Consider the following 23,090-nt stretch of genomic DNA (forward strand, 5'->3'; position numbering starts at 1 on the left):
CCGGATTCTGCGGCAGCCTAATATCCCCTTCTCACTGATCAGCTACAGCAGGGGCAGTGCCAGTGGAGAGCGTCAGGCACCAGGTGACGTTCAATTGGTTCTAGCTGAGACTGCAGGCAGGGTAACACTCCCATTGCAAAAGCCAGAGGCGCAAGGAGCGGTTTGCGCTGAAACCCTGACTTGTGGCGCTGCCTGGAGCCTTGGCAGGGCTGTGAAGTACAGGCGGTTCCGTGTCGCAGACAGGTTAGTTGGTGTCTGCCTCCTGCTAGTGTGGCTTGGCCAGCCTGCAGGGCTCTGATAAGTGTTGTCAGTAACACCCCTGGGAGGTCCAGAGCAGCGTGTTATTCAGGCAGCATCGGCAGCCCAGCTGCTTCAATAAGGAGAGAAGGGAAATAAAAGAACCCCCCATTCCAAAGGCGATTTCCTCAGTCGCCCTCCCTGCCCCAGCCCCTCCGATTTCCTGCCTATATCCACCGCCAGCTTGATCCCTGCCCCCTCTCTACTCCACTCTGGTTTTAAATGTCTCGGGCCCTGGGGATTCCGCACCTTGGGGGATGAGTCTGCTGCACCGGAGACCTTGTTAACAAGCCATTCCTGAGCTTCAGCTTAAATTTCTCTCTCTCGCTCCTAGTTATTCCCCAAGCAATTCTTCCTCCTTGCAGCTGGCTATCATTGTCCTCCCCGCCCCATCCCCTGCCCACAGGGTACAGCTTAGTTCTGCCTGGCTAGCGTCTTATCCAGCCCCGTCCCAAAAGTAGCTGAATGCTTTGCCTATGGTCGTGTATTGACCCTCCCAGGGATTTAGCATTATCCCCATTTTACAGATAGGGAAACTGAGGCACGAGGTCTCACGCTAACACGGGGAGTCAGAGCTGGGAATTGAATCCAGATCTCTAGAGTCCCAGTCCAGGGCCTTAACTGCAAGCTCATCCTTCTTTCCTTACCCCACACCTCCATTAAGCTGTCCTCATAAATCAGCCCCCCACCCCCTCACCTCCCTTCTGTTTCTCTTCTCTAATTCAGTTTAATAGATTACAGGCCAGAAGGGACCTTTATTAGGTGTACTACGGTACCAGCTGGGAGGTGCAGTCATGGACCAGGACCCCATCGTGCTGGGTGGTGCATGTTATTTATTAGGTGTATTATGGTAGCAGCTGGGACCCCCAGGCACGGACCAGCAGTCCACTGTGTTCGGTGTGGTACGGGCACATCAAAGAGACGATCGCTGCCTCACAGAGCTCTCAGTCTCATCCGCTTGTCTGATCCAGGCCGTGTCTGATCCTGAGCTAAAGCCAGGATTCCCAGTGCGGTTGCGTGGGATCTGGAGTGAGAGGGGTCCTCTCTTCTCAGCTCTGCCAGGATGCCTGTGTGGCTGGCTCTGATCGGCAGGAGCCCTTCCTGCTGCTAAGGCCTCATCTCATGCCCTCCCCACCTGCAAAGCAAAACGGGCAACCGAGAGCTGCCCCCTTCAAGTGGCAATTCTGGCATTTGACCACTGGGGGTCTGCAGGGCTCTGGGAAAACGGGCTGGGCAGTTGGAGTGATTGATAACCAGCCTGTCTATGTGATCTCGCTCCCCCACCCTCCCCTTTGCCCGGCTGGAGCTAAAATAATAAAATGCTGATCTCACACACTTCACTGGCGGTATCCCTTGCCTCAGCACTGCGCTGCTGCTACTTTCGCCCAGCCTGGAAAGGCAGCGTCCTGGACTGCCAGGGGAAGGTAAGCTGGAAGCCCTGCTCCCGGGCGGTAGATTTCTCCATGGGGCACAAGGCTGATCTAACCACAAAGCTAATATTCTAAGTGGCTCGCTGAAGGGGCGCGGGGCTGGCTTGCCCTCTTCGGCCATTGCTCGTTGGGCTCTGGATTCTCACCTCTGGCTTGCGTTGGAGGGGAGGGGCTGCCCATGTGGGATCAGTGCCTGCTTTTCTGGGCTGTAGGGCACGTGTTCCTCTTGTAGGTAGGTGAAGGGACCTTTTCCTAGTGTGTTGAGAGGCCTTCTCTGCCTGGGACATCTGCTCTTGTACTTGACCCTCCGGGTAAACAGCTTTGTCTCCTATCATGGCTCCATGCACGATCCTGATGGAGGATGGGTTTCGGCAACTGGGCCTGCTTTCCCCCCACCAAAAGAATATAAAAAGCACGACAGGGCTACGACATGGATGCTCCTACAGTGCTTCGTAGCCCAGAGCGCTGGGTAAATGTTATAGACCCGTACGGGTTGGTTTGACTAGTGCTCAAATGTGGCCACCTCTGGGGAGGGCTGCAGCAGCTGTTATAATCGTTTAGGACAGGGCCCGAGTACCGTAACTGCAGGAGGAATATTAGGTAGGCAACATCGCAATTCCCAGGCTGGAATTTGGCTGGGACTCGGGCTAACAAGCACTAGGGGATCTTTAGTGACGGGGGCTTGTGTGTGTTACACCTGCCACGCAGCCCTCCCTAGTGCCCTGTGCTGACCCAGTAAGGAGAGCACCACCTATCGAATCCTCCAGCATTGCTTCCTGCAGATCTGGGTGGGTGGCGCTCGGAGGTCTCCTATCCAACTTCCCAACCCAGCTTGCCTCTACTCAGCCTCTGAAACCTAGCTGGACCCCAGTGCCCGGTGGCACAACCGCAGACTGAATTGTTTGGAATAAAACAAGAGGACAGTCAGGTTTTGCCCTGGGGAAAGGCCAAAGGGCTATTGCCAGATTCCCAGAGCCCTGCAGGACATTGTGCCCTTGCTTTGTAGTCGGAAGCCAGCTTAACCCCGGTAAGGCTGCGGCTACATGTGAGCACCTGGCCGCTGTGATCTCAGCAGAGCAAGGTCAGGTGGAGTCGGGAGCAGCGTGGCCACAGGGGCTGTTAGAAAGGCTTTTTCGACCTGAGCTGGTGTCTGGCTGCTGCTGCTTTAACATGCTAACGGGTAATAATATAAATAATTCCCTCTGTGGCAGGTACCCCTGGGTGGCTGTCTGTGACCTGTGTTAGATAGGAGGTCAGACTAACCGATCAGAGTGACTCCGTCTGGCCTTAGCGGCTGTAGGTTTGGTTCTGATCGCCCGTATGCTGGTAAATCGAGAGCAACGGCATTGAAGACTGTGGTGTGAGATCAGAATCCCTCCTTGTGGCCCTGTGGCCCCTTCTAATTCAACGTTATCCCTATGCCCTGGCCAGTCCTGTCTGCTTAGGTAGTCAGAGTGCCCATCACCGTGGGGGCTGGGCCCTGTGCCAATGAGCTTACAAGCAACAGGCAGCAACGCGCAGGGCTTGAAGTGGGTGACGTAGACGCTCTCCTTACACTGCCAGAGCTGGGTAAACGGGCTGAGGGCATAGGTGTCGACTTCCCCAGTTCCCGCAGGGTGCTTGACCACTGCTCTGCCCCAGTCCCAGCCCCCACTCCACCCCTTCCCCCAAACCTCACCTCTGCCTCTTCCTGCCCCCCCCCCTTCCCCTTCCCCCCCCCCCGCACCTGCTGAACAGCTGATCATGGTGGGCGGCAAGCACTGGGAGGGAGGGGGAGGAGCTGATTGGCGGGGCCACTGGCGGGTGGGAAGGCTGGGTGGGGGAGGAGCTGATCCACGGGGCTGCCGGGGGGTGCTGAACACCGCCTGTTTTTTTTCCATGGGTGCTGCAGCCCCAGAGCACCCACGGAGTCGCCGCCGATGCCTGAGGGTAAAAGCGACTCAAGCCCACTCTTTAAGACGCTTCCCAGCTGAGGAGCTCCGAGCACCTCCCATTTGACTGATGCGGGAAACTATGGGGCTGTCTACCCTTGGAGTTCATAGATTCATAGATTCCAAGGCCAGAAGGGACCATGGTGATCATCCCACCTCTGTAACAGGCCAGAGACCTGCCCCAAAGGAATTCCCAGAGCAGAGCTGTTAGAAAAACATCCAGTCTTGATTAAAAAATGGTGTCTGATGGAGAATCCACCATGATCCTTGGGAAATTGTTCCAGTGGCTAATTACTCTCCTGGTTAAAAACGTGCACCTTATTTCCCGTCTGAATGTGGCTAGCTTCAATTTCCAGCCATTGGATCGTGTTCGGCCTTTCTCTGCTAGTGTAAAGAGCCTATTATTCAATACTTGTTCCCCATGTGGGTACTCACAGACTGGGATCAAGTCCCACCTTAGCCTTCTCTTGTTTAAGCTAAATAGATTGAGCTCCTGGAGTCTCTCGCTGTAAAGCAGGTTTTCAAATCCTTTAATCCACCCTGCAGCTCTTCTCTGACCCCTCTCCGATTTATCAGCCCTGTGGGAGCCCCGAGATAGCCCCGGAAAACCCACCGCACCGTGTAGCACTTTGCTCAGTGACTTTATTTAAGGCCCGTTTCTCTGCCCTGTTTCAGACCCCGCTCCAGCGGGGAGGGGATGGGATGGGGCGGCCGTCCCACCTGTTCTACAGCTGCCAGCTGGCACCGCTCTCCGAACGAGCATCACGGGACATGACATTGGGCGCCAGGCTGACCCGTGTCCAGCCAGGTTGGCAGATTCCTGGAGCAGCTGCCTTGGCAGTTTTGATCAGTCGAAGGGGGGATGACGCTGGCTGTGTCACCCCTCCATCTGCCCTTTAGGTTCCGCCCCCAGCGCCCCTTCTGTGCCCAGCAACCCCCTTCAATCCCTGGCCTACCCCCCTCACGCCTGGTGCCTCCTCCACCCCCAGCACGACACCCTGCAGCCCCACTGTGCCCCGTCCGTCCATCCCCAGGGCGTCCATTCCCTCTCCAGCTCCATCCTTATCTCAGTGCAGGTGCCCTCCCTCTGCCACCCTTAGCCCAGCACCACCTCCATCCCCATCCCTTCCAGCATGGACCTATGGCCCCCAATGGACTCTCTGGTCCCCTCCAGAGGCACCCTCTGCATCCTCCCACCCTGCTCAGCGCGTCTGCTTCAGACTTGCTCCCTTATCGGCTGGTGCCGATGGCTGCGGGGCTGGGACGGGTCCTGGGTCTCTGATAAGGACACTGAGCTACTGCAGCTGTTTGAAGACAGGGAGGGGGAAGATTAGGGGCTGATTTAACCATTTCTGCCATGGGGCCCTTGTGCTGAGGCTTTGGGGAGGGGGTGGGAGATGAGGGCAGTTAATGCACCATCCCCTCGGGAGGGGCAGGAGGTTGGCTGGGCCTGGCTGCTGGATTCCTGCCCACTGCTACTCTGGACCCTACAGTGTCTTCAGACTGCCGGGATGCCAGGGAATTCAATAATATCCACTGGCAGTGAGTTCCACAGGCTAACCTCACTAATATCCAGTGTCAAGGAGTCCCACAGGCTAACCTAATAACCATACAGTTGCTGGGAGTTCCATGGAGCAATCTGACTAATATCCAATGGCAGGCAGTCCCGCGGGCTAACCTGATTAATAGCCAATGACAGAGAGTTGCACTGTCTAGTCTCACTAATATTCAGTGGCAGGGAGTCCCATGGGCTAATCTCACTAATATCGAGTGGCAGGGAATTACACAGACTAACCTCGCTAATATCCGGTAGCAGGGAGTTCCATGGGCTAATCTTGCTAATATCCCACATCAGGGAGTCCCATGGGCTATTCTCACTAATATCGAGTGGCAGGGAATTACACAGACTAACCTCGCTAATATCCGGTAGCAGGGAGTTCCATGGGCTAATCTTGCTAATATCCCACATCAGGGAGTCCCACGGGCTGATCTCACTGATATCTTGTAGCAGGCAGTTCCAGAGGTCAACGTCAGTCCTGTCCCTCGGCAGTGACCCAGAGGTCTTGTGTGGCAGCAGGGAGTCCCATGGGTGAATCTTATGAATGCCCCGCTGCAAGGAGAGCCCACATCTGTTTGTGTCCCCACCCAGGCTAAGTCTCTGCTCGGTTGCTGAGGAGGGGTTGCCTCCGACGCCGCTGAACCATGACGTCCTACCGGATGGAGCTGGAGAAGTACCGGGACATCGACGAGGAGAAGCTCCTGAGGGAACTTTCCCCCGAGGAGCTGGACCAGCTCGACCTAGAGCTGCAGGAGATGGATCCCGAGGTGAGGCCGCCCCCGGGCTGGCACAGGAAGGGGGTGACGCTGCAGCTTGGGGGCAGTTGCTGACCTCTGCGCTCCAGGCTTCAAAGCCTCAATCCCGTCCCCACCCCACCTCTGACCCTGGCTCTCACCTATAGCCATGATGGTCATAAAACTCTTCGAAACTTAGACCAGTGTGGGTCGGAGGGGAGTGCAGTTCAGTGGTTAGAGCAGGGGGCTGGGAGCCAGGACTCCTGGGTTCTATTCCCAGCTCTGGCACTAGCTTCCTGAGTAAACCACTCCCCTGCTGTGTGCCTCAGTTTCCCCACTGTAACATGGGGCATAGGCGCCAGGCTTCATTCATTGCTATTTGCAAAGGGCTTTGTGCCCCTCCTCAGGGGCGGGGGGGCGGTGATCTCTATGGGGGGCTTGTCCCGCCAGTGACCCCTTCCCGCCTCCCTCTTCCAGAACATGATGCTCCCAGCCGGGATGCGCCAGCGAGACCAGACCAAGAAGAGCCCAACGGGGCCACTGGACCGGGACGCCCTCATGCAGCACCTGGAGAAGCAGGCGCTGGAGGCAAAGGAGCGTGAGGACCTGGTGCCATTCACCGGCGAGAAGAGAGGTACCACGGTAGTGTGTGTGCGGGGGTGTGCATGGGGGCTTGGCTCAGCCTGACCCGGCACTGGCACAAATGATACAGTCTCTTGCACTTGCCTGATCGCCCCCCTGACTGGGGGAGACGGGCTTACAGCCCAAGCTGCCCCCCATCAGAGCAGGGGCAGCACCTGGGGACACACCCCCTCCTGTGTTTCTGGGTGGCCAAGCAGTGGTGGGTCAGGCGGACCAGGCCAGGGAGAATGGCCCAGGGCCTATTGGGGGCCCTGCCTTGGCCTTTGAGGGGTGGGCAGGGCTGTCCCTGAGTGCTGCTGGCCGAGTGTCTGCCCAGGATTATACGTAGCTCAGCCCAGGAGCTGCGGCTGCTCCAAAATATCTTGGTGAGCTGCTCGGCTGTCCCGTCCGATCCAAGCTGGGGTCCCACCAGCCCAGGCACAGCAGGTCCTGTCCCTGGAACCCACACCTTGGCCTGGCCACTCCTCTCCCCATAACCCCGGGGAGCCAGCAGCGACTGGCGGGGCCAGCTCCTTGGGGCAGGGGCAAGGGCAGAGCTGCTGAGGTTCTGGGGAGGCAGCAAGGGCTAGTGGGCACCAGGCTGGGCCTCAGGATACCTGGGTTCTATTCCCACTGGCCTACGGGGGGATCTTGGGCAAGTCCCTTCCCCTCTCGGTGCCTCAGTTTCCCTTGTCTCCCAAGTCTGTCTGGTCTATTGAGACTGGGATCTTCAGGGCAGGGAGCGCTTCCCACTCTGGGTCTGTGCAGGGCCCCAATCTCAGCTGGGGTCTCTGGATGCCACCCTAAAGGGCCAATGCTCTATTCTCTGACTGGAGACCCCTCCTGTGAGGCTCCTCCCCCTAAGCCGCCCCCCACAGTGCTGCGCACCTCAGGGTCCATTCCCCGGCGTCACCATGGCCCCAGCCCAACGGCCTCCTGTGGCAACCGGCTTCCATTTTGGCTCGAAGGGCGGCCGGGGCCGGAAGTGACTCCCCTGCCCCATCCGCGGGGCCTGGGATCCACCTGGTGACCCCAACACCTGGGAGACTCACCAGGGAGGCCCAGGAGGGAATGGGCCACGGAGGCTGAGCTGCTCTCTGGCCCCAGAGGGGTCCCCACAGGGGGCAGCGTAGGAGGAAGCTAAGTCCAGGCTCTGCCCATCCTGTGAATGCCCGGGAGCTGCCAATCAGGGGACGTCTTCTGCCACATTGGACAAATCATAACGAAAATCCTCCCAACCCCACGGAGATCGTGATGCTAAAAGATCCGCCCGGGGCCCTGGGAGCGCGGGGCCCTGGGGCAGAGACAGAGTCCTTGGGAGATGCCGGGTCGCCTGCCTGGCTCCTGGGCACGGCTGAGCTCTAAATCTGCCTCTGGCTGCGAGGGAGCTGGGCTCGCTGGGAGCGTCAGGCTGAGCTGGGGGGCGGCTGGGAAGCAGGGCTCTCCGACGGCACCCCGTGGGGAGGGGATCCTCCCGCCTCGCTCGGCTGGCAGGACAGGAGCCGCTCACTGTGGAACCCCCGTGACGCAGGTGGAGGCAGCAGGCCTGGTTCTGGTGCGTTCACGCCCCCTGTGCTGCTGTGGCCTGGGTGTGGTTGGAAACGGTGCCCCTGAAAATCCTCCCTGTGCCGGGGCCTCCCCAGCCAGTGTGCAGCTGGCATGAGGGCCCTGTGCCCACCCTGCTCCTACCCCCGCTGCAGGGGGTAGATCGGGGCTGTGGCTGTAGCACCCTGTGCTGTGGCCATTCTCTGCTCCCCAGGGTCCATACAGGGTGGGGCGGGCGTGCGGCACTGCACTGTGCCTATTATTTTCTCCCCAGGGCCCACTGGGACCCCGGGCCGCTCCACCTTACCCTGGGTGCCAGGCAGGACCCGGCACCAACCCAGAATCCAGGGAGAGCAAAGGCCACCCCGCACCCCAATCCTGCTCCAAGCGCAGGCGCAGAGTGACTGGGATCGGCCCCAGTGCATGGGCTCCACATGTCCTGTCCATAGCCCCTGGCCACCTGATGGCCCATGAACTCCCCGCTTCCCCTCCGGCGCATGATCACAAGCAGGTGCTGGCACTGCTAGGCTGCGAGCCCAGGGAGCCGGGCCAGCTAGTCAGCTACACAGCGTCTCTTGTGGTGGGCTCTGTGCCGCCCTGGAGGGACGTGCGGCATCAGAACCTGCCACGATGCACCCGTGAAATGAAACCCAGGCCAGGGTGACACTGCCCCCAGTGCCCCAGCTAGGCAGGAGGTGCCTGGAGCCATTGCTGCTGCAGCATCCTGAAAATCAGGTGTCTGACAGTGGCTGGTTTCCCCTGAAGCTAAGAGCCCCGAGGCGCTTCCAGGCTGGTTGGTCACATCAGAAAAGCACTTTGCTCTGCTCCATCTCCCCCAACCTTCCTCTGGCCCCTGTCCAGTGCAGGACCTCCTAGTCTATGCAGTTTCCCATCCTGCCCCGTGACCGTGGCCTGCGAGCACCTTCCAGGCGTGCATTAAGCCACGTGACTGACCCCTGCCACGTGTGGCTTGTTCTCTCACCAGGGGGAGTGTTTTGGTGGTGTTGCTGTGTGGTGTTGGAGAAGGGCTGGGCAGAGAAGCAGACCGGGGGGGGGCGGGAGGGGTGGAAGGCTGGGAAGAGACAGTCCTGGGGGAGTTCATGCCCCAGTCTGGGACCAGCCCCCGAGGAAGCCCTATCTGCTGCACAGATGGTAGAAAGCTCCCCTGGGCCTGAGGAGCTGGCAACCATGGTCCTCGGATTTTGGGTCTTCCAGAGCTGCTGGGCCACTGAGCTCTTTGTGGGTGAGGCCGGAGGCTATTCCACGGGAAGGCAGCATCGAGAACGGCGTATCGGGCCGGTCCTGATCTAACTGATGTGGGATCTCACGCCGCTGCCAGCACCCAGCCCAGCCCTCCCGGGTTCAATCCAGGGTGCTACCTTCTCTCCACCTCTGTGCTGATCAGGACCATCTGTCCCCTGGTGCTCCCCCGTCTGTCTGTCTGCACCTGTTGTCTCTTGACTTAGACTGGCAGCTCCTTGGGGCAGGGGCCCTCGCCTTGCTGTGTGTGTGTGTGTGTATGGTGGGGCTGGGACTCTGCGATACACACCCTGATAATCTCTAGCCCTGGGGGCTGGCACGTGCTCCCGGCTGTGAAGGGGCTGGAGCGAATGAGTCACAGGAATTTTACAGAGCTGAGGCCAGAACTCCCTGCGGGGCTGTCAAAAGGATCGGCCGCACTCTTACATTCTGTCACTCAGCGCTGCCCCGGCCTTTCAGTTGGATTCTCCTTTGCTTCCTGTCCTGACCTCGTGTGGCTGTTAAACAGCTACAGCGTTCTGCCCCAGAGGTGGCTGCATTTGTGCACCACCCGTCTGATCTGGGACGGCAATTCCTGCTCCGGCGCTGGGGGAAGCAAGCACTCCAGGGCAGAAGGCACTGTGGGAATCGAAGATGCCGTCACCAGTCGATGGCTTCTTGGCATCAACAGGCTGCTACTTATAACCTCGTGGCGGCAGGGGCAATAGAAACCACATCTTCCTACTCCAAAAGTCCAGGCTCCTGCCACGTGAGCTGCAGGAGAATCTCCACTGGCTGCTGGCAGTATAGGGCATATGACACACATGCCTGATTCCATGCAGCAGAGGGCAGTTGAGCACATACGCCGCTATGTTACGGTTCTAACCTTCGCTGCTCTCCAGCCCAGACGCTAACCCCAGTCTGTCTCTCTGCAGGGAAACCCTTTATCCCAAAGAACCCCCAGCGGGAGATCCCCAAGGAGGAGCAGATCACTCTGGAACCCGAGCTGGAGGAAGCCCTGGCCAATGCCACCGATGCAGAGATGTGCGACATTGCAGGTGAAGGGCTTGGGGCCCTCGGGGGCAGCAAACCCCGTCTGCTTTGGGGCCATGGCGGTGCGGGAGGCAGCAGTGCCCTGCCTGCGTGCTAGTGGTGAATGCCCGGGGCCCTGGCTCTAGCTTGACGTTGCTGCAGCTGGCATTTCCAGGGTGGGTGTGTTGTGACTGGGGCTGAGCTATGGTTGTCCCGGTCCTGGCACCGGGGCGGGATTCAGATGGAGCTAGTGAGATACTGAGCCCCCCGGGTTGGGTCATAGGTTCAATCCCCACGCCCAGAGACCTCTGGAGCATGAAGCACCAGCTCTGTGGCGGGAGCTGAAAGGAGAAGCTGTTGGCCAAGGCTGTAGCAGGCTCATCATCCGCCATGTGTGACCGCTTGAGGGGGTGGGAGATGCTGAGAGCAGGGAACAGGTCCCGCCTACCCCACAGGGGGCCTGGACGTCATCATGGGGAGCCGGGGTGGGTACCAGGAACAACCTCAGGGCTTAGAGCTGGGGACAGCTGCCCTAAAACATCCCTGTGGGGACGCAGGGTGTGGGATCGGTCAGGGGGAGCAAATGACAGGCCCGTGGGCACAGCCCCCGCTGAAATCAACAGGCATCTTGCCACCTATGCCAGGACTGGATTTGACCCCTCAGAGCTCCTGTAATTAGCGAGTGTGGCATGTAACTGCCGTGGGGCTAGTGGCAGGGGAATATGTTGCGGTTTGGGGTCTGCGGTGTGTGAAAATGCCTGCCCAGACGGGGCAGTCTTGTGCAGACTGAGCATGCCCGGGGAGCTCGGCGTGTGGTGCAGGCAGAGGTGGGTTTGTGTGTGTTGTATGCACGTCCCTGTGTGAATGCATGCATGTGAGTGTATGCATGCATCTGGGGGTGTGTGGATAGGCCCCTGTGTTTGCGTGCCCCTGTGTGAGTCCATGCGCTGTGTGATGCCTGTCCCTGTGCCTATGTGCGTACATATACCCCTGTGTCTGCATGGTTGTATGCCCCTGTGTGAATACATGCTTGTACGAGCTTATGTGCGCGTGTGGACCCATTTGTGGCCTGGTGTATGCATGTGTACATGTAGATGGTTGTACCTGCATGGTTGTATGCCCCTGTGCGAACACATGCACCTATGTGAATCCACGTAGGTGTGAGCACATATGCACGCGTGGCCTGGCGTGTGCATATACTCCTGGGTGTTTGTGCCCTCGCCTTCTTTAAGGGGCTCCCTGCGGCTCCAATACATTCAGGCTGGCTCGTAGCCTGGCACCGATACATAGCAGCCCTCTTAGCTCCCCGGGTGGGGGTGGGAGGGCGTCGAGGGACAAGGGGGTAAAGCGAGCACAAAGCCCGGCCTGCTCGAGCTCCGGGACCCAGCTTTGGTTCCCTGCCCCCACGCCGCCTCAGGGATGTCACTGCTCCTGCCCATACAAGCCATGATGAGCTCGGATTCCCAGAGCTCAGCAGCGAGCGAGCTGGCTGGGAGCCAGCGGGTGGCTAAAACGAGAAAGGCAAGCTCCAGGGCTATCCGCTTACACCCGCCGGGGAGATGCTAGGCCAATAAAAATACGTGGGGCATGTGGTGAGAGATTACATTTAGGGGCTTTTCCTATGGCCTCCCGCAGCCAGCCGCGGTCGGGGTGTGAGTGCGGCCGCTGGGCTGCCCTGTGGCCTGCCACAGTAATAGAGAAGTGCCGTCAATCCCCAGGGTCATGGGGCATCTTGTGAGCCCTGCATGTACAGGAATTGCTTGCCCACCCACTGACATGCAGCCACCTCTGGGGTGGAACATGGCAGCTATTTATAAAAGGCATCGTCACCCACTATGTGCATGCTGCCATCTCTGGGGTGGAAGATTTTAGACAGGGAGCACTCTCTCAGTGGTGAGACACAGCACCTTCTGGCGTGGCATGTGGAAGCTGCTTGTACAGGGATCCCTTCCTCTTTGCTGAGATGCAGCCACCTCTGGGGTGCAAGGTGGTAGCTGTTTAACAGCAAACAGCAACACTCCGACTGTCACTTTAGTGCAGTTTATTGTATTCCCATAATACAAGAACTAGGGGCCACCAAATGAAATTAATAGGCAGCAGGTTTAAAACAAATAAAAGGAAGTTCTTCTTCACACAGCGCACAGTCAACTTGTGGAACTCCTCACGTGAGGAGGTTGTGAAGGCTAGGACTATAACAGCGTTTAAAAGAGAACTGGATAAATTCATGGAGGTCAAGTCCATTAATGGCTATTAGCCAGGACGGGTAAGGAATGGTGTCCCTAGCCTCTGTTTGTCAGAGGGTGGAGATGGATGGCAGGAGAGAGATCACTTGATCATTACCTGTTAGGTTCACTCCCTCTGGGGCATCTGGCATTGACCACTGTCGGTAGACAGGATACTGGGCTGGATGGACCTTTGGTCTGACCCAGTACGGCCATTCTTATGTTCTTCTGTTCTTAGTGAAATTGGGCAGTTCCCTTCTGCCAGGCAGGTGCAGGGTGAGCCCAGGAAAGCAGAGAGCTGCAGCGACTCCCATCCCGTACCTCTGCAGCTCAGACTCTCGGTCTTTGCTATTAAACCCCGTGGTCTGTTTGCTGTTCCCTCCCCAACAGCCATTCTGGGGATGTACACCCTGATGAGCAACAAGCAGTACTACGAAGCCATCTGCAGCGGCAACATCACCAGCACCGAAGGCATCAACAGTGAGTGAGCTCCACCGGCCTGCGGGGCGGGAGGGTGGGGTTTGCGCTCATCCCACGCACCAGCTGACTCCGGTGGGGTTGCTCAGTCTGTCGGAGAGCATCAGGCCTGGGTCCCTAGGTCTGGATTGTCCCCGCTGCGGGGCTGTGAACCTGCTCTCAGGAAACGCGGGCTGTGAAACCAGCAGATCTGGGATGAGAACGAAATGGGGTTTATAAATTCCTCTCTGTTTGGATCGTTATGAGTAACGCAGGGCAGGAGATGTCAGGAAACAGAGGGGGACAAATTCTCCCAGCATTTACCCTGGTGTAAATCAGGAGTAGCCACAGCGAAGCATCTTCGGCTGATCGGCGGCGTTCCCCTGGCTCCGAGGCCGGGTGATGCCAGCCGAGGTTCGGGCCTGGTGGAACGTGAGAGGATTGGGTCGGCGAATCTCCCCCTGCCGACCTGGTGGTGCGTGTGTGTTTCCCACCAGGCGTGGTAAAGCCGGATAGGTACAAACCAGTCCCAGACGAGCCGCCGAACCCCACCAATGTGGAGGAGACCCTCAAAAAAATCCAGAGCAACGACAAGGACCTGGAGGAGGTCAACCTGAACAATATCAAGGTTAGCTTCCCCCAGGGAAGCAAGGGGCATGGGAGAGGGTGGGAGCCCCAAGCCGTGGGGGCATCTGACTGGTCAAAGCCCTGGGGTGAAATCCTGGTCCCACTGATGTCAATCATAGTGTGGCCATTGATGCATTGGGGCCAGGACCTCAGCCCCTCGGGGAATAGATTTCCACCTCCCTCCATCTATCTACCCCTTCGATCCGCCCACCGGATATCCACCTCCCTCCATCTATCTACCCCTTCGATCCGCCCACCCGATATCCACCTCCCTCCATCTATCTACCCCTTCGATCCGCCCACCCGATATCCACCTCCCTCCATCTATCTACCCCTTCGATCCGCCCACCCGATATCCACCTCCCTCCATCTATCTACCCCTTCGATCCGCCCACCAGATATCCACCTCCCTCCATCTATCTACCCCTTCGATCCGCCCACCGGATATCCACCTCCCTCCATCTATCTACCCCTTCGATCCGCCCACCCGATATCCACCTCCCTCCATCTATCTACCCCTTCGATCCGCCCACCCGATATCCACCTCCCTCCATCTATCTACCCCTTCGATCCGCCCACCCGATATCCACCTCCCTCCATCTATCTTCCCCTTCGATCCGCCCACCCGATATCCACCTCCCTCCATCTATCTTCCCCTTCGATCCGCCCACCCGATATCCACCTCCCTCCATCTATCTTCCCCTTCGATCCGCCCACCCGATATCCACCTCCCTCCATCTATCTACCCCTTCGATCCGCCCACCCGATATCCACCTCCCTCCATCTATCTACCCCTTCGATCCGCCCACCCGATATCCACCTCCCTCCATCTATCTACCCCTTCGATCCGCCCACCCGATATCCACCTCCCTCCATCTATCTACCCCTTCGATCCGCCCACCCGATATCCACCTCCCTCCATCTATCTACCCCTTCGATCCGCCCACCCGATATCCACCTCCCTCCATCTATCTACCCCTTCGATCCGCCACCCGATATCCACCTCCCTCCATCTATCTACCCCTTCGATCCGCCCACCCGATATCCACCTCCCTCCATCTATCTACCCCTTCGATCCGCCACCCGATATCCACCTCCCTCCATCTATCTACCCCTTCGATCCGCCCACCCGATATCCACCTCCCTCCATCTATCTACCCCTTCGATCCGCCCACCCGATATCCACCTCCCTCCATCTATCTACCCCTTCGATCCGCCCACCCGATATCCACCTCCCTCCATCTATCTTCCCCTTCGATCCGCCCACCCGATATCCACCTCCCTCCATCTATCTACCCCTTCGATCCGCCCACCCGATATCCACCTCCCTCCATCTATCTACCCCTTCGATCCGCCCACCCGATATCCACCTCCCTCCATCTATCTACCCCTTCGATCCGCCCACCCGATATCCACCTCCCTCCATCTATCTACCCCTTCGATCCGCCCACCCGATATCCACCTCCCTCCATCTATCTACCCCTTCGATCCGCCCACCCGATATCCACCTCCCTCCATCTATCTACCCCTTCGATCCGCCCACCCGATATCCACCTCCCTCCATCTATCTACCCCTTCGATCCGCCCACCCGATATCCACCTCCCTCCATCTATCTACCCCTTCGATCCGCCCACCCGATATCCACCTCCCTCCATCTATCTACCCCTTCGATCCGCCCACCCGATATCCACCTCCCTCCATCTATCTACCCCTTCGATCCGCCCACCCGATATCCACCTCCCTCCATCTATCTACCCCTTCGATCCGCCCACCCGATATCCACCTCCCTCCATCTATCTACCCCTTCGATCCGCCCACCCGATATCCACCTCCCTCCATCTATCTACCCCTTCGATCCGCCCACCCGATATCCACCTCCCTCCATCTATCTACCCCTTCGATCCGCCCACCCGATATCCACCTCCCTCCATCTATCTACCCCTTCGATCCGCCCACCCGATATCCACCTCCCTCCATCTATCTACCCCTTCGATCCGCCCACCCGATATCCACCTCCCTCCATCTATCTACCCCTTCGATCCGCCCACCCGATATCCACCTCCCTCCATCTATCTACCCCTTCGATCCGCCCACCCGATATCCACCTCCCTCCATCTATCTACCCCTTCGATCCGCCCACCCGATATCCACCTCCCTCCATCTATCTACCCCTTCGATCCGCCCACCCGATATCCACCTCCCTCCATCTATCTACCCCTTCGATCCGCCCACCCGATATCCACCTCCCTCCATCTATCTACCCCTTCATTCCACACACCTGATATCCACCTCCCTCCATCTATCTACCCCTTCATTCCACACACCTGATATCCACCTCCCTCCATCTATCTACCCCTTCGATCCACCCACCTGATATCCATTTACCTCCATCTGTTTAGCCCTTCCTTCCATCCATTCCTTGATCCATCTACATCTATCTACCTGTGTACTACTTTGATCCATCCATCTACTCCATCATCTATCTACCCCTTTGTGACCCAGGTTGCCTGGGGCCACCCTCTCTGGAAATGCCAAGGTCAGGGCTGGCTGCAAAAGGGAGAGCAGATACTTCCAAGACTGGTGGGTAACACTGAAGTTAAACTCCCCAACCAGTCACAGACTGTGCTTCTGATCCCCCACACTGGTTATCAAGAAGCAAAAAAAGAAATCACCCAGCCACCTTTATTGCATTCCAGTTCTCTGGCTCCCAATCAGCACCTGGGTCCAGTACAGTGAGAAGTTATTTAAAAACTCTGCTCACCAATACAAAATGTTCTTCTGAGCCCAAAGGGTCAGCCACTTGACCAGGTAAGTATAGGTTTGGATCTTACCCAAAATACCACGCTGCCGGCCAATCTTTTAGTATCTAAAACTAAAGGTTTATTATAAAGAAAAAGAAAGAACAAGAAGAGAGATGTTAAATGGTAAAACAGTCACATACATACAAAGACTTCAAAGTCCATATATCACAGTAGTTCTCAAACTGATGCCCTTTCACTTAGCAAGCCTCTGAGTGCGACCCCCCCTTATAAATTAAAAACATTTTTTTATATATTTAACACCATTATAAATGCTGGAGGCAAAGCAGGGTTTGGGGTGGTGACAGCTCGCGACCCCCCATGGAATAACCTTGTGACCCCCTGAGGGGTCCCGACCCCCAGTTTGAGAACCCCTGATATATCAGGTTCCTAGCAGTATTGGTGAGTTTGCTGGCTTGAAAGTCCCTCTGGAACACACCCACAGCTGGGATGGGTCATTCAGTCCATTGTCAGAGTTCCTTTATAGAAAGGTTCCTCCAGAGGTAAGAAGCAGGAATGAAGACAAAATGGAGAAGATGCAGCTGCCTTTGATAGTCTTTTGCCATGCGGCCTGTGCTTCCTTTGTTTCCAACACAAGCTGCCCAACACATGGCTTGGAAGCCTTTTCTGTCCATAAGCATGCCCATGCCTTCTGTGCTGAGTGATAAGGTGTATCCTCTGCCTTCTCTCAATGGGTCAGTTGTGTAGCTGATGGTCCTTAATGGGCCATCAAGCAGGCTAGCCAGTGCTGATGCCAAACTGTCTGGGGGTGTCACCCGGAGGAAGCATAGCGCAAATTTGAAATACAGACATACCTACATATCCATAACTCATAATACAAAGGTGATACAAACACAGAAACGAGATGATCACATCTGGCAAGTTATACCTGACATATCTGCATATCTGCATATCTGGCATAACTCATTACAATTTTACAATATTGATATTCATAATATCCTAAAGTGTCCCCCAGATTCCATACAGCATCACACCCTTGGATCCATCCATCTACTTCATCATCTATCTACCCCTTTGATCCATCCATCCATCTATTCCTCCATCCCCTCGTCCATCTACCCCATTGATCCATCTCTCTACCTTATCCACCCCACCCTATCCCTCCCTCCATCCGCCCATCCATCTATCTCATCCACCTCATCCCTCCGTCCCCCATCCCATCAACCCACCCACCTACCTCATCCCTCTGTCCATCCCTCCATTGTGATGTGAGACAAACCTGTGAAGGCTCCCGTTTTCTTACTCTCTCCTCCTGCAGGACATTCCCATCCCGAAACTGAAGGAAATCTGCGAAGCCATGAAAACCAACACCCACGTGAAGAAGCTGAGCTTGGTGGCGACTCGGAGCAACGACCCCGTGGCCAAGGTAAGCCCTGCAGCTCCCGACAGACGGAGCCGCTTGGAGCGTCTCCATTTGCCGTTCCCCCCCAAGCTTTGACAAGCCGTAGCTGGCACCGGAATCGCCGGGGAGTCTGACTCTCCCAGAGGGAAACAGCTTCCCCGACGGGGAGAATTTTCCCTGGCTGGAGACTTAAGCCCCGGCTGGATTCAGCCAAGCCCTTAAGCACCAGTGTAGGTCCCGTTGAGCTCAGTGGATACATCTATACTGCAGTCTGGAGGTGTGACTTCAGCATGTGTAGACGTGCCCCGTGCCTGGTTGATCTAGCGAGCTCCAGTAACATAACGGTGACACTCCAGCAACCCAGGCGGTGGCAGGGGCTAGCTGCTTGTGCCCATCCCCAGGGGCCGGGGTGGGCAGGTCTAGCCCAAGCAGCTTCCCTGCTATTTTGACTTGCGCTAGCTTTGATCTAGCTAGATCTCAGGTACGTCGCCTCCCTGTCGCAGCGTAGACACAATCAGGGGGGTTTACGCTTGGGCTTCGGTGCTCTGCTGAATGGGGTCTTCAGTCACAGCCCCTCAGCTTGTCAAGCAAAGAACCACCCGGGACAGATGTTAGGCACGACGCTTAACGCACTCTCTGGAGGGAGCCCAGGTGACCAGGCCGTGTAAGAACCAGACTAGAAGACAAGCTACAGCTGAGGAGCAATTACCATTAGCTACCACTAGCGATCCCAGTGTGGTCCAGTGCGTAGGGCCCTGGCCTTGGAGTCCGGGGTTCTGTTGCCACTGGGTGACCTCGGCCATGTCACTTCGCCACCTTGTGACTCAGTTTCCCCATCTGTAAAATGAGGGCGATGATGCTTGCCTCCCTTTGGAGATCCGTGGATGCAGCGCAATAGGGAAGAGCTGGGGGTTATTTCAAGGCCTCTGGGTCGCAGGTGAGGGTAATTAACTATTGGGAACAATTTCCCAAGGGTCTCGGTGGATTTCAAGGCAGCCGGGATGTTTCTCTCACAGCTCTCTCATGGCCTTGTTTTGGGGAGGTTCTCTGGGTTGTGTGAAGCCGGTCGGGCCAGATGGTCACAGTGGCAGCTGTGCTGACAGGCCCTGGGTAGACTTTTCAGCTCAGAACCGAACCCCCCTTCCCCAATCTCAGCCTGGGGCTCTGGGACCATGCCGTAAACCTGGCTTGGCTGGAGCTGCGTGTACACACGCTGTCCCTTAGCCAGCGAGAGCTGAGAGGGTGGCTGTGTCTCATGTCGCTCAACAGCGTCCCCGGTAACTACCAGCCTTGACTTCCATCCAGACAGCGTCCTGAGGATGGTGTCTACCTTGGAGGCCCTTATGTGGGGGCCAGCGACCTTTTAGCTTCGTGTTCTGTACGGGGGGCCGTGTGGGGAGGATGTCACCACAGCAAACCCTGCTTGCAGGCTGTGAGAGGTCGATGCGACTGACTCTGGTCTGGGACTCCCACAGGCCGTGGCCGAGATGCTGAAGGAGAACAAGACACTTGAGAGCCTCAACATCGAATCCAATTTCATCACTAGTGCCGGGATGATGGCTGTCATCAAGGGCGTGCAGCAGAACACCGCGCTGGCCGAGCTCAAGGTGGATAACCAGGTACGGCCGTGCCCAGCTGCCAGGGAGCACCGGGGCGGGGTGCGAGACGCAGCTTGGTGGGGGCGTGGCACCGGAAGGGCAAGCGAGTCCAGGCGTCATCTGACGGGTGGGCGGGAAGCGAGAGGTGGGGCGAACGGACGTTGGATGTCGTCGGTGGCTGGGAGACCGACCTGTGAGCTGGAAACCCCTCAGTATTAATCCCAGCTCAGCTTCTGTGGGCACATGGGGTTTCAAATCCTGGCCCCATTGACGTCAGCGGGAATTTGGCAATTGATTCTAATAAGAGTATGACAGGGTGGGTGCCTCTGAGTGCCCCCTTGTGGCCTGGGATGGCTCTGCAGCATCCCTGCCTCAGTTTCCCCTCACCCAAGTTTTTATGAGGTCCAGGTGTTTAGTTAGTCCTGCCCCCTCAGGCTAGGAGGCTGCTAATTATGACACAGCCAGGGCTGGTCCCATTTCTCCTTAAAGGATCCAGTCACCCTGTGACAAGGAAGCTGGCCATTCTGTGCCTCAGTTTCCCCCAGGTAAAACAGGGATAATGCAACCCAGGTTTGTAAGGGGCGTTGACCACTTTCCCTAGCCAAGGGCCAGGTATTGTTCTAACACTCCCTTATCTGTCTGGGGGTTACGAGGAGTCACATTTGTAGACAGAGGCTAATTATTAATGATGATCTCTGCTGGCAAGGGCCTGATCCGGGGAGGGGTGGAGCTCGCACTGCACCCCGTGAGTACATGGAGCAGGGGGCGCAGCGCCTTGCAGCCATGGGCTGTGGGTGGGGTAAGGAGAGGCCCCATGAAGTGAATGGAAAGGCTTTGGGTGACTCCAATAGGCCTCGGTTACTCAGGACAGCCAGATGCTTGGGCCAGGTATCTGGATCCAGAGCGAGGGATCGGTGGAGGATGCAATTGGGACCAACCAGCCATCTGCCCAGAGCTGTCAGGCCTGGGGTGGGCCCCACGCTGGGCCACAGGCCCTGGCGAACCCCGACCCCGTTAGATCCCAGCGGCAGGGAGCTTGGCAGGATGGACAGTTCTGCTCGCCTCGCCTGCCCCGGCATCATGCTGCCACGCGAGCACTGCCCTGGCCTGCCCAAAGCTGCTCCTGGCTCCGAACCCCACGGGCAAGGGACCCGGCCTGACGACCGCTCAGCCTTCCCTGCACACAGAGAGAGAGAAACAATGGCTTGATCCTTTTGCTCCAGGCTACCATCCTCGGGCCCCCTCTGCAAGAGACCAGGGAGCCAGTCCAGGCGCAGGTCCCGGGCTAGCACAGGTGCCGAGGCTGGGACATGTCCTGGAGGCCTGGGCGCCCGCCTGGCGGGACCCTAAGCACCGCCTGAGCCTGAAATGCAGCCTCCAGTTTACTGACAAGGTCTCCCGGAGGCCGGTGTCCGTCCACAACAATCCCCGGTTTCCCGGGGGTGAGTAACAGGAGACGAGGCCTCTCACCCTAGGGGCCGGCCCTGCTTTGTAGTCACCCCCCAGCAGCTGGTGTGAGATGAGTCTGGCAGCTGTCAGGCCAGCTCCCAGCCGCCTGGCAGTCTCTGCAGAAAGACCAAGGGCCGGCTGGGCCCTGGGGGCTATGGGCGGCGGGGCCGGGGGGTTGTTTCCAAGGCTACCCAGGCCTGCAATCAGGTTCCCAGGGCCATGCCCCACACCAGGGCTGGTGCAGCCCGTGTCGGGCAGGCCAGTTGGGAGGCTGGGGAGGCTGGTGGGCAGCCTGGGGGAAGGTGGGAGCAGAGCTAAGCTCAGCCGGGCGGTGGTACCCACCGAGGCTGCCGTTCCTCCCCCCACAGTCTCAGCGGCTGGGGGACTCGGTGGAGATGGAGATGGCCGCCATGCTGGAGAAGTGCCCCTCCATCATGCGCTTCGGGTACCACTTCACGCAGCAGGGACCAAGGGCCAGAGCCTCCATTGCCATCAGCAAGAACAACGAGCTGCGTAAGTAGCGGGTCGGGGAAGGGTGGGGAGGGGACAGACCGACGGCTCGACCCCCTCCCCGGCCCCACTGCAGCGGCTCTGTGAGCCTGAGCCCCCTTGGATTTACAATAGGTCCCCTCGCCCCAGATGATGCGGCTCTGCGGACGGCCTGAGGTCTGGTGCGCTCTGCTCTGGGGTGACTGTACGATGCTGCTCCCCGCTAGCGGCTAGGCCAGACAGAGCCGGTCCGAGGGTGGCGTTAATGGTGCCGGTTCTTTAGCTTAAGCAGCCGAGACCTGTGCATTTGGATGTGGTGGTTTATGGTTCAATTCCCCGCCCCTGGTGTCATTCCATGTGCTGCTGGTTAGGACAGGAAGTGAAGGCTCCTCCAGCCGGCTGAACCTGCAGTGGGGGTGTGAGAGGTCAGAATGGGAGAGCGGGCCCTGGACTTCACCCAGGACAGGGGGATTAAGACCCCGGGAGCGGTAACACCCCCACAGACCATCCCACTGGGCCGCCCGTTCCTGATGGATCTCAGCCTCTTCACTTCCTGTCCTAAACCGCCCAGGGGCATTTTCTTCCTGTTTGTCTCCGGGATGGGCCGGAGCTAAATCTGGGGAGGCGGGAGAAGGTTCAGGGAGGTTGGTACTGGTCGATTTACAGAGGGTGGGGTAGGGGGCCTCTGGGCTCAGCTCTGCCCCACCGACCCCCTTGCTGTGTCTGCCCCACAGGTCGCAAGCAGAGGAAGACATAATGCCCGGCGCCGCCGCAAGCCAGCCTGTGTCTTTAACGCCTCTCCGTGCCTCGAAGCCATGGTGCCCCGCGGCCAGGGCTCTGCCTCCAGCGCAAAGCAAAGCGGAGCTTTTTGTTCTTTTTGTAGATTTCCTGGAGCCGGCCCTCAGCTGTCGGCCCCCCGCCCCTCTCCCGCCCCATCTAGCACTTGGAGTCCCCGGCTCAGGTTACTCGTTCCTAGGAAGAGAATTGAAGCGAGTATTTTGGTTCTCACCGTAAATAAAGAGATCACCATGTGGACAGAGGGCCCAGGCTCAAGCACTGGGATGGGGGCGCGGGGACCAGCACGCTGTAGGGCCGGGAGCCTCCTCCTCCCAGGGGCCAGTCCCAGCTGCTTCAGAGAAAGGGCACTTCCTTCCCCCCCCGCACCCCGGGCTGCAGCAGGGCCAGCCCCTGCCCCGCGGGGCCAACAGAGCTGAGCTGGCCAAGCCACAGATCAGTCCATTTGCCCACTAGTCTCCCAGCTCCCCACTCCGGAGAGTGGCCCCCTGCTCCTGGATTCGCCCCCACCGCCTGCACCTCCCTCCTTTGCCCCTGGAGCCTCCCCCTCCCCACCCTGCACCCCTCCCCTCTCTCCCCCACAGCCTCCAGCCCTTACATTCCTTACAGTGGTGCCTAGAGGCTGCCCGAGAGCTCGGGGTCCTGCCCCAAGGCACTCACCCTGTAACTAGCCAAAGGGATGGGAGGGGAAACTGAGGTGCAGAGTGGGGAAGTGACTTACCCAAGCTCACCCCCAACTGGAACAGGGCCTAGACCCTGTGGCGCTAGTGGTGGGGCCCTACCCCTGGAGCGCTCTGCCTCGAGTGTGCCGCTAACCTGACCCCCCCAGCGCTGCTCGTTCAGGGCCTAGTACAACCTCAGCTCCAGCCATCCCAGCTCGCGCCAAACCCTGTGGCCGGAAGGTC

At 58.2% G+C, this 23,090-nt stretch overlaps 1 protein-coding gene across 2 annotated transcripts; it reads left to right on the top strand.

Moving 5' to 3' along the window:
• The first annotated feature begins 30 nt into the window (after positions 1-30).
• TMOD4 (tropomodulin 4) lies at positions 31-22,430 on the top strand. Of its 2 annotated transcripts, none has more exons than XM_065419855.1 (10): positions 31-243; positions 5,808-5,983; positions 6,428-6,584; positions 10,291-10,413; positions 13,000-13,089; positions 13,563-13,693; positions 17,771-17,878; positions 19,330-19,473; positions 21,270-21,414; positions 22,125-22,430. In XM_065419855.1, exons 2-10 carry the CDS (start codon positions 5,861-5,863, stop codon positions 22,145-22,147), a joined length of 1,044 nt encoding a protein of 347 aa, XP_065275927.1. In that variant the 5' UTR covers positions 31-243; positions 5,808-5,860; the 3' UTR covers positions 22,148-22,430. The 2 variants fall into 2 exon arrangements, with proteins under 2 accessions (XP_065275927.1, XP_065275926.1); XM_065419854.1 differs by lacking the exon at positions 31-243 and adding an exon at positions 1,591-1,721.
• The last annotated feature ends 660 nt before the right edge of the window (positions 22,431-23,090 follow it).

The sequence above is a fragment of the Emys orbicularis genome, chromosome 20 (genome assembly GCF_028017835.1).
Source record: "Emys orbicularis isolate rEmyOrb1 chromosome 20, rEmyOrb1.hap1, whole genome shotgun sequence".
Classification (NCBI taxonomy): Eukaryota; Metazoa; Chordata; order Testudines; family Emydidae; genus Emys; species Emys orbicularis.